The sequence below is a fragment of the Cercospora beticola genome, chromosome 1, assembly GCF_033473495.1.
Source record: "Cercospora beticola chromosome 1, complete sequence".
Taxonomy (NCBI): domain Eukaryota; kingdom Fungi; phylum Ascomycota; class Dothideomycetes; order Mycosphaerellales; family Mycosphaerellaceae; genus Cercospora; species Cercospora beticola.
In genome coordinates, this window is record NC_088935.1 from 3851308 (window position 1) to 3868105 (window position 16798).

The 16798-nt window shown below is 54.6% G+C and overlaps 3 protein-coding genes across 3 annotated transcripts; 1 reads left to right on the forward strand and 2 right to left on the reverse strand.

Moving 5' to 3' along the window:
• Positions 1-177: 177 nt before the first annotated feature.
• Positions 178-3047, forward strand: RHO25_001556 (uncharacterized protein; the record flags this gene model as incomplete). Its single annotated transcript, XM_023594165.1, has 4 exons — positions 178-463; positions 601-765; positions 820-2970; positions 3034-3047. 4 exons carry the CDS (start codon positions 178-180, stop codon positions 3045-3047), a joined length of 2616 nt encoding a protein of 871 aa, XP_023459403.1.
• Positions 3048-5573: 2526 nt separating this feature from the next.
• RHO25_001557 (uncharacterized protein) lies at positions 5574-9433 on the reverse strand (the record flags this gene model as incomplete). The annotated part of the gene is made up of 3 exons (XM_023594166.1): positions 5574-6085; positions 6144-8770; positions 8820-9433. 3 exons carry the CDS (start codon positions 9431-9433, stop codon positions 5574-5576), a joined length of 3753 nt encoding a protein of 1250 aa, XP_023459507.1.
• Positions 9434-13176: 3743 nt separating this feature from the next.
• On the reverse strand, positions 13177-14421 carry RHO25_001558 (uncharacterized protein; the record flags this gene model as incomplete). The annotated part of the gene is made up of 2 exons (XM_023594167.2): positions 13177-13302; positions 13360-14421. The coding sequence occupies 2 exons, from the start codon at positions 14419-14421 to the stop codon at positions 13177-13179; spliced, it is 1188 nt and encodes a 395-aa protein (XP_023459506.1).
• Positions 14422-16798: the final 2377 nt, after the last annotated feature.

The following is a 16798-nucleotide window of genomic DNA, read 5'->3' on the forward strand; positions in this document are numbered from 1 at the left end:
CTTGCTGCGTGTGGCTCGCCCGCTCCACCTGTCATACACTCGTTGCCTTTCCCTAAGCGCTCCATCATCTGGATGACTTGCCCGCTTTCTGGAGTCTGTCGCAGCCGCAGCAGCAGCGCAGCGCAGAGCCAGCGACGTCAGTCTCCTCGCACTCACTCGCGGCGAGGGCCCTGAGAAATGGCGGAGGGCAGCCCACTTCCATTTCCCTCCCCTTCTGCGATTCTGGGAGACCACCACGACTCGCCACCCACCTCATCAGCAGCAGCAGCAGCAGCAGCAGCACCCGCTCCACCGCCTCCGCCCGAGCCCGCCAGACGTCCCAAGCACGCACGCAGTCCGAGCAGAAAGGACACCGTCAAGAAAGCGGTGCCCAAAAAGGCCGCTGCCGTAGAGGCAGATGCTGGTCCTGACACTGTCAAGGGTGCCAAAGTCGACAAGCCCAAGCAGACCAAAAGTCGCAATGGTAATTGCTATCACACGCCCTGCACCACCTTTTTCTTTGCATCGCATTCTTGTATCTCTGACTTTCTGATCTTTCTACGCAATTGCACGTCTCAGGATTTCATCCCGGCGAGGAATACTGATGAGCGAGTGTATCAGGTTGCTCCACGTGCAAGGCGAAGCGGTTAAAATGCGGAGAAGAGAAGCCCGGCTGCCTGAACTGCTCCAAGAGGAACGTCGTTTGCGGAGGCTACAAAAAAGTCTTTCAATGGCGCGACTATGGCAGCCAGCAGGTCAAGACCAACATTGTCGGCCAGAAGCAAGGTACGTACAAGCGCCTCAATCTTCACAATTTTGCCAAGACTGACACGGCATCAGCCACATCTCGCATCTCTCCACCTCGTGAGGCATCGAACAACTCTTCCATAACTACAACACCTACTGGTGAACCACCTAACATCTTAGACGTGCCGCGGTCGAATCCCGACGACGAGCAAAGACCTCGCCGAAAAGCACCCCGCCGCGCCACCAAAGGAGAAGATGAAGCATCGCTACGACGACCACTCCATCAGCGACAGCTGTCTGCTGTATCGCCCGTCAAGGATGATCACTCTCGCACAGACAGTGCTTTCATGCCCGGCGAAGATGTCAGACCCAGTCCGTCGTCGCAACAAACCGAAGGGACGGGCAGCCCAGGCGAGGTCCAAGGCCACCCGATCGTGTTCAACCCGGACTCAGCATTCGTATATCGCACCCGCTCGCTTTCACCAGGAGATGGCAGAGGCCCATCGCCGACATTGACAGAAATGATGATGCAAGACGGCCATCATATTGACGCTTCACAGCTGGACTTTGTGCCCTTTTCCATGCCCGAAGACTACCAGTTCCCCATGTTCTCGACAGGATCACACGACCCAGGGATGCAGGATAATAACAACATTTTCGCCGACATCGATTTAATTGGCCCGATTCAGCCACTCGACATAGACACTTTCATGTGGCCTTCGCGTTTGCAGACACCAGCTTCTCCAGACCTCAATGGTGCCATGTGGCATACCGAGATGCCCAGCCCTTGGGGCCACCCAGACATGCCCTTCGACAGCGACGAGACGTTAATGACTCGTTTTGACACCATAACCTGTGGTGTACTCTCAGTCATCGATGGACCAACGGAGAATCCGTGGCGCAGCCTGATCATGCCACTGGCCAAGCAGTCGACGGGCTTGTATCATGCACTTCTGGCTTTGGCTGCTTTCCACGGCGCCCAAGACACCCCTCGCCTGCGTTATGTAGGCGCTCACCACAAAGATATTGCGATGCAGAACATTCGCGAAGGGCTTCGAGATGACACAATGCTAAATCACGCAGCGATCGCCACCGCCCTTGCACTGGGTTTCGTCGAAGCATGGGAGAGCAATGTCAAGACTGGCAACGCACACATCAATGGAGCCGCTGCTCTGGTCAAGAAGGCTCTCAACGCGCATCACGAGGATCCGCATCAGGGTGAAGATCTTGCAAGACTAAAGTTTCTCTGCAACGCGTGGGTGTACTTGGATGTCATTGCAAGAGTGACAGCAGTAGACGCCAACGACAGCACGGATTTTGACAATGCTCTATGGCCACCGAATGAGACACCCGATGTAAGCACTGGACACAATGAGCCTGGTTTTGGTATTAATTTCGGAATGGGCATTGATGCTCGACTTGACCCGCTGATGGGATGCGCCGGCACATTATTTCCGCTCATCGGCCATGTTGCGAACCTCGTTCGCAAGGTGTGCAGATCGCAGAGGAATCCAATCGGCGTGATCAGCCAGGCCAGAGATTTGATGGAATCACTGGAGAAGTGGGAGCCACCCGCGTACATCGAGAGACCAGAAGACCCTCTCACGGACGTCCGTCACGCTCTGCAGACCGCAGAAGCATATCGATATGCCACTATGCTTCACCTTCACCAATCAGTGCCCGAGTTGCCTACGCCACTGAACGACGAGCAGTACGCGCAGCGCGTACTTCAATACCTGGCTACTGTCCCACTCAACAGCAGAATGCTACTTGTTCACATCTACCCTCTCATGATCGCAGGCTGCCAAGCTGTCGAAAGCGAAGACCGGGACTGGATCCGACAACGATGGGGCGTGATGGGAGCACAGATGCGTATAGGCGTCATTGACAAGTGCGTCGCCTTGACCGAAGAAGTCTGGCGTCGAAGAGACAGCTACGAGGCTAGACCTCCTGAAAAACGGAGACTAATCGCGACAGCTGACCTCCAGCACGTCAGAAACCGGGGTTCTCCATTGGCCCGTGACGCGCAAGACGTTCGTAACGCTGAGCCTGGCCGCACCGGCATGGTCTTTAGTCTCATGGACATGGATGGAACTCGTAGCCCGCCGGCCAGTAGTGACGGGCCCAACAAGAGAATGCCGCGAGACCGGAATCCTGAAATGGGCATCAGCAAAATTGATATGGCCTACACCGTCCGTGGTCATATCAGCTGGGTGGGAGTCATGTGGGATTGGGCCTGGGAAGGTAAGTGTCTCACTCTAACACCATTGGCGGCATCAAGGCTGACCTAACGCTGTCCTCCTCTAGTCCTCCTCGGCTGAATGCCGATACCTTCCGCCTAGGCCGCCTCGCATATTCGCTTATCTGTTGGGTACGGGATATGCGTATCATGGCGCAAGTGGCGAATCACAACAAAATCTTTCCAATCCTTAGCGGCGTGGGGTGTGCTTTCTGGTTTCTTGTTGCTGTTCAAACCAATGCACGTACTTATGCGGCTTGATCCGGATTGGGGCGCAAGCGAGGTCCATGAACGACTTCTCCATTCAACTGCAGTCGCCGAATCTCTGATCTTACCCTTTTGTGCTGTGTAACATCTTGCGTTACAGGCCCTTGAACGACCCACTCGGCATATCTTGTTGCATCAGCTGCCCGGTGTTCTCATCATCCATTTTCTGGACTGCCCCCGGCGAAATAGATTGCTTTTTGACGGATCGACGGATCGCTCGACCGACTGGACGCAGCTATTCCGCTGCCTCTTTTCCTGCTTTTGTGCGCTACGTGGCTTCGATTTTGGCTCTCTCTTTTACTCTTTCCAACTCTTGTCCAGCGTTCAGCGAGTAAGGCGCTCTCGGGTGGGATATGAGTGGGAATGCGTTGTCGTTGGTGTCCATACCAACACGCGCGGAAACGACATCTACATGATACTTCTCGGTTACAAAAGCACAGTAGTATATTGATATTAAATCTTTCGGTCAAAGAATTGCGGAAGAGGAGGATGTTGGTAAGGTAGACGAACAGGTGGAAGTTGCTACACTTATATACAGTTTTTGGTTCTATACTGACTAACTACGATGACCTGACTCAAATGGATGCATGGGACATGTAATGGAGCCCCCTTCCTTCCTCGTTCTTCAATTCTTTCTCTTCAAAGAGAGTTTTCCTACAGTCCTCAAGACTTCCTCTTTGCGGCATAATTCTGCTCGCAAAGAGCAGGAACACAAACGTCAGCGTTGAAGAGACGGGGCGCTCCCTGCACATGGCACTCACGCCACGTGCAAAACAGACGCTGGAAGATGACAACAGACTGAGCAAACATGTCATTCTTGCGGCAAGATTACGGAAGAGAAGAGCACGGAAGAACATTTTTGCCTGATTTATGTGTTCTTCCCTGGACGAGGAAGCCACGTGTGGAAACTGTCAGGCACGTGGTTGTGATTTCCTAAAACGGGAAATGAAAGATGGGATGGTTTGGGAACAGGGTCAAGGGCAGGAAGGACCCAACAGCCCAGCTACCATCACCTCCTCCGGGTTTAAGACTACAAGAAAACGGCAAGGGCCGGATGGAGATTCGGATTACTCTACTCTGTCTCTTCACTACTTTGTGAAGGAACGAAATGATCGCGTTGTGCTTTTGCCCAAGAATTGGCTCACTGAATGGACGCGCACTTTGAGATGAGACGGTAGGACGCAATGCGGCATGAAGACAGTTCACGAACAGAACAGAGACGCCAGGATAAGATCTCCTCCGCCTGTCGTTCCAAACCTTTGTCGTAACGAGACCTGGTCTGATCACGACGACACAAAGGATCGAGTAAGAAGAATTTCCTCCTCGCCTCCTGCATGGCGTTCACTCGGAGAACAGGATACCCACCCTATCCACTCTGTCGAGACGCGGCTGCATCGAAAATGTTGGGAGAGGAGCCGTTCACCCAGGCACTCAGTGGAGAAGAGCAGGCTCCTGCCAGTCCGATCACGATCATGACCCGGCTGAATGATGTGGACCTCGTAACTCATTCTACGCGAGAGAGTATACGAGGGAGGTCAAACAGATGGCAGAACCACCGAAAGTGTCGTGGAAGAATAGAAACAATGCAAGAGAACAAAGGTTGTAGAAAACAACTGGAAATCCGCCCTTCGAGCACCCGTGAAATTTTACCCAGTCGGGAAAGCGGTATACAGAGAGTAAGGACCAGGATCAGGGGAGCAAAGATCTCTCAGAAGGACGTGCTCAAGACGGCCACACACGCGGCTCATAGAATCATGATCGAACAAGGCAAAGCAATGCGCGCAACAATGTACGACGGTCCTTCAACCAACAAAGTCGCCATACAAACAGACTACCTAAGCTACCTACACCCTTCCTATGATTATGCATTACTGTCTTGTTCAACCCCCTTCTATCCACCATCCGTCGCATTTTCTATCCATCCATGCAAGATGCATAATACACCAAACTCAGCTGCGCAATAGCGCCACAACAGAAGCGCTTCCGTTCCCTCAAAGGACTCTCTTTCGCGCCCAAATTCCCAGCTGCTAGTGGTGGTCCAGCTCCGATTATGCATACTCACAAAACGACAGATGCCAATGCCAAAAAGCGGAAAAGTATTGAGTGTTGTCGAACAGATACTGTGGTTCCCGTTGGAGAGCAGTCCCAGTCGTCGTGTCCAAGTTGTAGGTTCTAGTGCTTTGTGGCCTGGATAGCACGTCCAGAAACGATCGATCGACCGCCCGACCCAACGACCGTTTTCGTTCGGTCCGACTTTCGCGACAGGGCAACCCAATTGGACGACGTCGGTATCAGTCCAGAGAGCGATAGAGCTTCTTCCACGTCAAGAGAAGGACAGTCATCAATATGGACTCTCCACAACCTCGCAAAGAGCCCGCCACTTATCTTCGTCCTGCACAAGCCAGTTCTGGCTCCTCATAGCCCCATCAACAACGTCGATAACTTGTCGGAAGCCTGAAGCCGCGCCTTTGACTTGTACAAAGCGCGCAATGGATAGGCCGACCTTGCGACCGTTGTCCAGCACTATGAACAGTTCGATCCGGAATGTGATGGGCTTGATATCCAAGGCGTTGACCTTGTCGACACGCGCGGAGATGGTATTGGTTTCGCGAGAGTACTGCAGATCACGAATGCCATGACGTTGCCATTCCTTGAAGAGGAGGACAAGTTCTTGTCGTGCTTTGCCGCGGTGAAGCTCGAAGCAGAGGATGTGAGTTGCTGGTTTGATATTGAAGAAACGAGCGAACCACGAGCGGGCAGGGCCCAATTGGGGTGGATTGTCGTTGCTCGAAGGAACTGGTGATGCTGAGGAGAAAAGTGAATTGAGCGAGCCATTGGTTCGCATGGTAGTATCTGTACAGAGTGTTAGTATCGCCAGGTAAGTGTAAAAAGTCACCGCATGCTGACATACCCAATTCATCCATGTTGAAGTCCTCGACTCCTTTGTCGCGGCCCATCTTGCTGAACCACTTGGCAAATCCTTTCTTTTCATTCGTGGAACGAGATTTGCGAGCCTGCTCTGTTGTTGATACCAGTGGAGCCGCTGCATCAGCGTGCGATGGCTTGGAGATCACAGTCGACTTGCGCCGCTCGACTTTACCATCGACATCCACCAACGTATCTCCGTTGAGCACCTCATCTTCTTTCTTGGAGAGCCCGAACCAGTTGGAGCGTTTTTTGCGCACTACTTGAGGCGATCCAAGCGCACTGTTCTCGTCGATCGATGCAAGACCAGAGCTGTCCAGGTTCCTGGCCTTCCGTTGCAGACTTTCCGCGGATCTCTTTGTCGCGACTTTTCGGAGAGTATCGTCCGATGCAGGACTTCCGGTGTTGCGTTTACGAACATTGAGGGGCGCGACCACACCAGGAGACGTGGGAGGTACAACTCGTATGGTCTTTTCCTCGGGTTTGCGTTCTCTGGCCACGGGTGCAGTTACGCTGCGGTGCCAGTTGGTCCCGTCGCGGCTGCTTCGTGGGTCGCTGCTCTCCTCTGATATAATTGGCAGGAAGCCATTTTGATCCGCATGCTTGCTCGCTTCCGGTGCCGATACTATACGCTTGTCCGGTGTTGAGCCAGCAGCAGGCAAGATGTTGTCGAGAGCTCGCATGACCTCGTCAAACTTTGCAGTATTATCTTCTCCATTGGCTTTGTAGGCTGCCAGCTTCGAGCGAGTCTCTTCGATGGTTTTGGACAAGTAAGAGTTGGGGGTATCCCTAGTTGGGACCTCTGGCAATGGTCGGCGAGGTGGATTGCCCACAGATGGGAGATCTGGGCTGTCGGAGAATTTGGCAGCAACAGACGACGGAGGCGTCTCATATGGCGAATGCTTGTCGGTCAAGGAAGTGCGAGCTGTTGTGTTAGATCCCAAGGAGTCCCTAAAGAAGGCCTCTTCGCACGCCTTCTCAAGCTCGGCACTATGCTTGCGAATGTCGCTCCGAATGTGGTGTCCAGGAGTATCTGGCTTTCGGACACGAATTCGTGGCGTTTCTGGCTTCACTGTCGGCCCTCGCTCCTTGCGGGACTTTATGTGTTGATCGGCATGTGCCAATGGGCTTGAATTTGTGCCCTGCTTCTCTCCTGCCATGAGTCTCGCATGTTGTTTTCGCAGGTGTGCTGGAAGACTCGGTGTAGGTGGCATCGAGCCTTCGGTCGAAGTTTGTGCAGTGAGTGCACTTGCAGTGGACACGCGCCGAATGTGACCAAAGCTAACACCACGTTTGTGTCGATCAGATGGCCGCATTGTAGGTAGAACGGGAGGACTGCTTGGAAGCGAGTGACCTGCAATAGAAGGTCGAGACATCGAGGAGCGTTGCAAGGACGATCGGCTCCTTGCTGAGCGCGGCAGACTGGACGATGTCGTGTTAGATTGGCGGCGATGGGCTTGTTTGAGCGTCTCAATCCGGGTTGAGTTTGGATGCCGCAGGTTGCGACCCATGCTGCCCTTGCGCGTGCTGTTTGTGCCATTTCGATGCACTGTCACGCTCAAGTAGTCCCCTTGAGCATTGATAAGCGGATCTCGTGATGCTCGATACGGATCATAACTGCTCTCTGACGCCGGTGGTGCGGCAAAACTGGAACTCGGTCGAAGATGCTCATCGTTCATGATCGAATACTGCGACTGCGAGCGTGGAGCACTGCTGGGCATTGGCGGTGCATCGTCCTCGAAAGGTGGTCGGCTGTGATGATAGTCGCTGGCGGAGTAGCTGACTCCATCTGTTTCATCGTAGCTTTCCAGCGTTTCTTCCTTGTGCTTCAGCAGAGCAGCATAGAAGAGCTTTTCCTGATTCAGGTCGTCCTTATCCAGCAATTTTTGGATCAAGCTTTGTTCTGATTCGCTATGCCACAATGTGCGCATGTTGCTGAGAATCTCGCGATCGATGTCTTGGATCTTCTTCACTCTCCACTCTTCGATTTGCGGGGGCTTGCCAACCGCGGCCTCCTTCGTACCATCAGGACCCAAGAGATCGAACTCTTCGTCGTATTCGTGCATGAAAGGATGATCCCACACTTCGTCCATGGTCAAGCGCTTCTTGGGGTCCGCCTTGAAGATGCGGAAAATGAGATCTTGCGCCCCGCGACTCAGGAATTTAGGCATGTGGTACTTCGCTGCGGTGATGTCCCGGAAGAGAATCCGAATGTCATTGGTCTTGTCGTAATTGAAAGGCGTCGTCCCGGTGAGCATGACATAAAGGATAACGCCGCAGCTCCAGACATCAGCCAGAGGCCCGTCGTACGGTCGGTTGGACACCACTTCAGGAGCAGCATAGTGCGGGCTGCCGCAAGGGGTGCTCAACAGACGTCCTTTGGGCTGGAGAGCAGCCATGCCGAAATCGATGAGCTTCACTTGGAGTGTTCTGCGATCGAGCAGGATGTTTTCTGGCTTCAGATCTCGATGGCAGATGAGCATTCGATGGCAGTAGAGCAACGCTGACACAATCTGTCGAAATATGTAGACGGTCTCGTCCTCCGTCAGCCCTTGACGCTCGTCGACATAATGGAAGAGCTCGCCGCCATCGACATATTCCATGATCAAGTATCTGGATCTTCATTAGTATCGAATGCTACCAAGCAACAAAGAGAACTTACAATTCATTCCTGTTCTCCCATACATCGTAAAGCTGCACAATGTTGGGATGCTCCAGAAGCTTCATGATGGCAATTTCACGTTCCAACCCGTACGGTATTGGCTTGTATCCAGATGTGGCCAGCCCAGGCGACGCTCTGATGCTCTCGATCAAGTTGGCTAAACTCTGAGCGCGCGTTTGCTCTGCAGTGGATCTCGTGATGATCTTGACCGCTCCATATTGATCTCTGTATCGGTGTCGGACGACACGGACTCGTGAGCAACCGCCCCTGCCAATGGTCTTGCCCAATTGCCAGTGTCCAATCCAGGTCTTGCGTCTCACTCCTGAGTTTGTTGAAGTCGTGGATATGGCAGAGTTGCGCTTCGAGTCGCGTGCGTCGTCGCTGGTTATCTGTGAGACGCGCTTGTTTTCAGCGGACACTGGGCGCTGTTGCGTGCGGACCGTGAGCGTGCCATTGGGCTCCAAAGACTCGTTGTGGGGCAGGCTCGACGATGTCTGCCCTTTGATAGATCTGCTCTGCCGCTGCGAGACAGGCGGCGTGTTGGTTTTGTTCTTCAGCTCGAGTAGCGGTTGCCGCATCGCCGAATGGCGGTTGGTGCGGTAGCGATCGGCCATGTATCCTTCAGTTGCGAGACGGACGCTGCATATGGGCAGAGGGATGCAGGGGGAAAGCTGTCCTGGGAGTGCTGCTCGATGTGATTCTGAATGCTATCTCTGCTGCCCCACCCCTATCCAAGACGTGGCGGAGAGTTGGCGCGCGCCTTCACTCGGCAGTGCGCGTGGTGTTGTATCGACTGTCGAATAAATAAGATGCTGTCGAGGTGACGTGCATCGAGAGTCACGCGTCGGGAACGAGAGGACGGCTGGCGGCGTGGCCAACGCGGGTGCTGCTGCTGGTGCTGATGGCGCGACTGGCGGACAGACGGCGAGACGGTGAGATGCTGCGCGTCGGCGAGGTGTCGCTGCTGGCAAGAAAGAGTGGATGCGGTCAGTGTGGCGGCAGCAGCGACAGGGCGCTGGGGCGAGGCTGTGTCGCGGGTGTTGGTGAAGTCGCGAAGTCAAGGACTTCTGGTGTGCAGCTGCACGATGGAGGGCAGGGAGAGCGCTTCCAATCCTTCGTCGAAACTTCTTCGGAATGGCGGGAGTTGCAGTTGTTTTGGTCGTGTGTTTGCTCGGCACTGGAATGTGCACTTGCTGAAGCTGGTCTCGCGTCCCCCATCTGCGACATGCATACATGCAACAACCGACCGACCCTCGCCGACGTCTTCGAGATCATTCTTTTCACCCTCCTAGCACGAGCATCTTCACATTCTGTTGCGAACAGTCGCCACTCGATCTTGCGAATATACCGCGCCCAAGCAAATTTCCTGGACAGCACTTTGGCCCATATGCTTCTGGATCCTCCGCAATTCACGCGCAACCTACGCGCCAATTCGATCACCTGCAAGATGTACGACTCGCTTTTGTGGTCTGCAATCTCGCCGCCGTCAGCGCTTCTGCTCGCGCGTTGTATGTAGACCGCAGACTGGCGCGGAAATAGCCTGCCTGGGCATGGCTCCCTACTGCTGTCAGCAAGATCGTTATGCTGGATATCCTACGCGTTGCCCGTGGGTCGCATTGCGAGCAAGCACATCGCTACTGGTGTCCCGAACGGCTGCGTTGAAAGCGTCTTTGCATTTGTCCAGTACTGTCCTACGTTCTTTTCTTCCCAAGCTGTCATTTCCTCAAAGGCATCATGTCCTTCTTCGTCATGCACGACCTCTCTTAAACAACCCGATTCCGATCTATGCCTATCTCCATCTCTTTCAAAACCTGCCATATGTATCTTCCCACGCTTGTGAGGTAGGAAATGGAAACCGCGCAGCTCCGAAGTGTATGACAGTCCCTCGATCCCTAGTCTGAGCAACCACTACTCATCCCAAACCTACCTCGACTGATATCAGCAGCACAAAGTGCACAATCTTCCAAAAGCAGTACCCGCGTGAGCAGAGAAGACGAGACACATCGCTTCAAGCGACACGCAGCACGCCTCACGCTGCAAACGACCCTCCACACGGGTACCCACCGCGCCATGGCGCACTCATCGTACCTGGTCACCGGGCTCGCCAGACCCTCGCAAACCTGAACGCCTCACACGTCGACGATGTCGCACCTTCTTGTTCCTGTCCCGGGCGCTTCCAGTGTAAGAATAAATGATGTGCTACAAGCATGATTCTGGTTGCCTGCAGGACTTTTGGGAGAGAGTCCCAACAGCTCGGGCAGGTTTGCGGATGGCTGCCGCTTGAGATCTCCTGCAAGGGTTTGTACACAACGCACGACCACGGATTCGGATCAACGTCAAGCGGCTGGCGGCGAGCTTTTGATGCGTGCAATGCGCATACCAACGGCATGATGCTCGTGCGAATTATGTATGGAGACTTGATGCGACGATGCGATCAAGCAGATGGCGAGTGCTCTCCGCGGAAAGCAAGTTGTGCCCCACAGAGAAGACAGATGAAAGCCCACTCGCTCTTGCCCAAAAAGGAAGTTGCAACACTGTACTCCTAACACTCACATGTCTTCTCCCCTTCACAGTGCTTTCGTCTTATCATCAAAGAATCATCTAGAAATCCACTGCACCTGAAACACCTTCAACCAGGCTTCTACAGTCTGTCGGCACAGATGACCTCAGAACAGCCTGTACGATATGTTATCTATATAATTAGCATCTTGGCAGCCTTTGATCATTGACAACCGAGTGATGCAACGACAGCCTGTTCGACTACGGCATCTAATCACGACGTCCGAATTATTCTTCCCGGGCTATCCAAAAATGATAGATCAATTTGTTGATGACTTGATTTGCAGAGCAGTAAATGAGAAAATGGCAAAGTTTTCGTGGACATCACTTCCACGTCCTATCGACGAATCTCGAACACGACTGACAACGCGAATGCGGAATTGGATCTCCGGGCTTGATCGGCGAAGCCATCAAGCCATGAAGAAAAATACGCAAGATCTGCTCCCGCTGTCCCTGCTGATGATTGATCGTTGATGAGCAGACGAAAAAGGCCTTCTCGTGTTCGGACCCTTCTCGACCGATGACCGGATCATCGTCGTCGTAGGAGGTAGTCTGCTGTTGAGAGACGAGAATGGCCGAAAAAGTGTAAATCTTATCCTCATCAACAAGATCTTCACTGCAAATCTCTCGGCCTTACTCGGTCTTCCCAACTTCAACTTTTTCATAGAGTTTCATCATTTTCTTCACGGCTTTTAGACTTTTGGTGTGTACATTGATACATGTGCCGACCACGAGGGGGCTTGACCTGTAGACTTGGGCTATCGTTCTCGCCCCTGGATGAAGAAAGAGGATCGTTGTGAGGGTGGCACCGGATTTTAGGCAGAAAGTCGGGAGCGCACATCTTCATTAACGTCGCGATGCTGTAAGTGTGATCTTTTCTGAGTTGGGAAGGTGAAGTGTACGATAGAGATGGATAGAGTTGAAGTCTGATGAGATTGAGTTCCTTTTCTTCAAGGCTGCGTGGAAGTGTTGTCGTGACTCGTGTGTGTGTGGATAACGCGCGGCAAGGTGATGTTGATCTTCATGGTGAGGGAAGGGAGAAGAAAGTGGGAGAAGGAGTGTGAACATGAGCGTTCGCACTGGCAGATTTACGGTCGACGGACGAAGCTGTCGTCGCGATAGTTGTACGATCATCTGGGACTGGGACATGGGAAGAGATTTGAGAAATTGAAACGCTTTGAGTGTTCTGCACAATCCGCGCTGGTGATTGATTTTCAATGCTCGAAGTATCTGACAGGTTTTCTTCGCTCTCAGCATACACAAATCAACAGATCCCCTCTCCATTTCCCTTGCGTAAAAGTAGTAGTATCCAAGCCCTGGTTACTCAGTACCATTGCAATGCTTCTGTTCCAAGTAGCTGTCTCAATTCATCTGTTGTCATCTTCTCTGTCGTGCCACTGTTCTCGCGCTCCTCTGCGAAGCAAAAAGCCATTCCTGCCGCTCCAAAACAAACACAAACAACAAGGCGGTCTTGTCCGGTGAACTCTTCCCCTCTGGACTGCTGTGCCATATCTTCGCATCATAGTACCATTATGTCCAAACGCCGCGCTTGCTTGCCGGCTTTCCAATGCCCTGCCAACTGTCGAGCATCCTGTCAAACTCGCTGATCCTTAACCAAAAGGTCCTGGTGTCCATGCCATCCGTCCATCCCATAGCCATGTCCGTCATGATAGAATAATCCGTAAATATGTCGTGCTCATAGTACAATGCTCGCGAAGGGTATCGTCCAAAGTAAAGCAATAAAGGAAAAGAAACATGATAATTACGAAAGTAGACTCGAGTCGTGTTTATGACCATGTCACGCTGTGGCGGACACGACGGGGCTATTCTCGAGACTCTCGCTCTTGGGCGATATCGAGCCATCAAGTTCCTTGACTTCCGAGGTTGCGCCTGCTTTGCCGCAGCCTTTGACGAGGACGTGTCTCTGTGAATGAATGTTAGTTGTTGTGGTAGGTTGTGATGATGGATGGATACGACATACCTTGAGGGCATCCTTTCGCGAGAAGCTCTTGTCGCAATGACCACAAGGGAATGGCTTGACAGCCAAATGAATTCGCTTGTGTCGCTTCAAGTCGTGATTTCTGTTAAAGCTCTGAGGGCACTGGTCACATCTGAAGGGTCTGTCGTTTTGAGGGTTTGGTTGAGGATGTCCATACATGTGGTGCATCTGTGCGGCGTGGCCGCTGTTGAAGTGTGGGATCATACCGCCTGGTACTCCGCCCATGGAATGACCGGAGAGGACTGCTGCACCTCCCATGCCGGAGTAGCTGTGTGGTCGATACTGTTGGGCGTACTGTGATTGCGACTGGTGGAGAGGAGGCACGGGCCCCGACTGGTTGACTGGTGACATCTTGCCGAGACCGCCTCCGCTCATTGGGCTCTGTGCGACTGGCGAAGGACCTGTTGAGTAGGACTGCTGTGAGTAGTAGGATGTGGTTGGCGTCGGAGGTGGGCGTGCGAAAGCTTCTTGGTTGTGTACCGGGGATGCCTGGGTGACTGGTGCAGGGACAGGCATCGAGCTGTACTGCTGAGGCGCAGGTACCGTTGACTGCGACATACCAATGCTCGAGCTGGGGTAGTGGTGCATGTCGCTGTAGGGTGGTGGTGGAAGCGCCTCGCTTGCAGTAGGGGAGTTGCTGCCGCGGATGATCGAGTTCAGCGAGGGGGAGAACAGGCTGCGAGTTCCTTGATACGACGAGTGATGTGGCTGCGACGGCTGGAAACCGTAGGGAGCGTTGCTCGCTGGTGGTGGCCACATGCCACTGCCGTTGCTAGGCGTATATGACTGCACTGCGCCGTTGCTCTGAGGAACGCTGGTCGCCGGGCTAATGCCGTCGACAGAACCGTTGCTTGGTGGTGTCAGGAGGTTGCCGACGCTAGTGAGAGTGGTCGCGGGTGAGTGCTGGCTGTGGTTGACGTGCGAGTAACCGGAGTGGTACTTTTGCGTGAGCGGTGGCGGTGGAAGCTCGAAAGCTGGGAGGTGCGAAGCGTTTGGCCTCCGGGCGGTAAAGCTGGATGCCATATGGTCCTGTGCAGGTCCCATTGAAGGAGGGTACGCTACTGCTGCAGCCACGGTTGCGGTTTGGTGGTCACTGAAGCCGAATGGCTGGTTGCAATCGGCCGGCGGCGTGGGGAGCGGCTGAACGAAGGATGGATGGACAGAAGGCTTCGCGTCTTGCCAGGAGGTGCCTGGTGGAGTATGGAGGAAAGCCACGAAGGGTGGTTGTTGCGACGGCTTTTACGTCGAGTGAGCTTCGTGGAGTCGATGGTCGTCTGCTCCGGACTGATGGACAATGTGGTGGATGGCAGAGGATCCGAGGAGCTGGATACGCGCAGGCTTTGTACTCAAGCCGCGAGACCGACGAGGCGGATGTGGATGCCTGCGGCGGCGAGGAGGGATGCCGGGCGCTGGGGGTGAATGGGAGCGGATTGGGACGTTCGTGACGCAGATGGATGCAGGTCGCGCTCAAAGTCGCCTAGACAAGGTCCTGAGGGGAGTTCGGCGTTACCCAAATCCAAGACGTGGGAAATGAGTTGAGGATGAGGATAGATTGTGCACTGGGAGCGCGTCGACTGCCCACGAACCGGGACGGCGAGATCGAAGAGGACCCGAAAGTGTGGTCGTGCAGATGCTGCGTTACACCCCGGTCGCACAAGGGTGAATGACTGCGAGCGAGCGATATTATTCTGGACCTTTGTGGGTGCTTCAATGCCCGAGGGTCTCCAGTGAGGCGTGAAGCGAGAGGAGCGTGCGGTCGTCAAGCTGAGACAGCAATGACAAGAGTGATGCCGCGGTGTCGTCGTGCTGGACGTGTTCAATGGGCGTCTCCACCGAGAAGAACAGCGTGTTTCGAGGCCACGAGGTGAAGTCGGCGTCAAGTTGGGCGGGCCCTTTGAGATGTGGGCGTGGCGATCCTTTGTTTAGAGTGTGTCTTTGGCGCACGGAGGGCGAGACCGTGTGGCAGCGTCCGGTCTGCGGGCGTTCATGTATATGTACGGGCAGCAGCTAGTAAGGGAGACGAGCAGCTAGCGTGGCTGGCTGGACCACTCGGGCCTGCGAGCAGCATCTGCGTTGGAGATCCAGGCTTTGCATGGATCGCGTCTGTTCTGTCTCCAGACCTGCAAACGCACGCGCCAGCTGTACCGCACCGACGGCCTCGTCTATCAGACAAGGCCGCTCCCGCGCCGGAGAGGCTTTCGCCAGCGTGCTGCAGCCGCGCGCGAGATAGAGAGAAGCCAAAAGGCATCAGTCGACACAGAGAAACCAGGCCGGCGGCGAGCAGCACCGTCTGCTTCTCACGCAGCCTCGCAGGGTCAGTCTGTCTGCGCAACGGCAGGCCCCCGTTTCGACATGAGGGCACGACCGATACTGCCACCTGCGCTCGGTTGTCGTCTTCCACCTCGTCGTCTTCACCATCGTCTTCGCGGGCACCCCCCGGTCACCACGCGCGTGCCGTACATACTACGTGCGCGCGCAGCCCAGGCCGGCGTGACCAATTCGCCAAAGTAAAAAGGCTACTGCGTCGTCCGCTGCCCTCATCGGGAAATGAGCGAGGTCCTGCGCGTGCTTTGTTAGGCGAGACTGCTTTGTTGTTTCCTGTCCTGTGCCGCGCAGAGGGAGGATCCAGCGGGTCGAGCGCGATCCCTGCTCGCCCGAGGCGATTGGGCAGCGTTAGCCTTTCCGCTCGTCTCGTCTCAGACAGACAAGGGCCTAGTCCATGCGTCGACCCAAGCTTCTGGCTACTCCCCAACTGAATCTCCAGAGCTTGTTGCTCGCCCGCCAAACCTCACCAGCCCAGCGCAGCGCACTCTTCACACGCGCCCGCCCTCCCACCCGCGCCATCTCACCAGCGCCTCTTCCCTATCGAGATCGAAACATTGCGCAATCTTGGCGTTCCGCTGTCCCTGCTGCCCGAGAACCGCGGTGCCGTCTGCTCACGCACGTATGCCATGATTATGCACGCCCACCTGCTTCCACGCTTCCACGCAGCACTGCGCACACTCCCTCCTCCCACTGCCCGCATCATGATCAGTGATCAGCAAGCGAGAGGAGGCCATGCAGAGCGGGACCGAATCGAGCGCAGTGACACTCGTGCCTGTGCCTGCCTGCGCTCTCTGGACACAGATCGCGCCAATGGGGCCGGCGGCTTGCTTTGCGCAACTGCTCATGACAGCTTTGCACCATTTCGCTTTCTCCTCTCCTCGTGCCCCTCAGCCGAGTGCAGCTGTGCCTCATCTCGCCTGCAGATGCATCTACCATCACACAGCAGCAAGGCTGCGGCCTGGAGCAGGGGCCGCGCTCTCCAAATCCACCCAAGGCAAACCCACGCCACGACTGCAGCACACGGCGACAAAGATAGACTCGCGGGAGGCGTCCCGGATCATCGCAGCTTGAAATTGGGGCGCTCTCTCGGATCTCC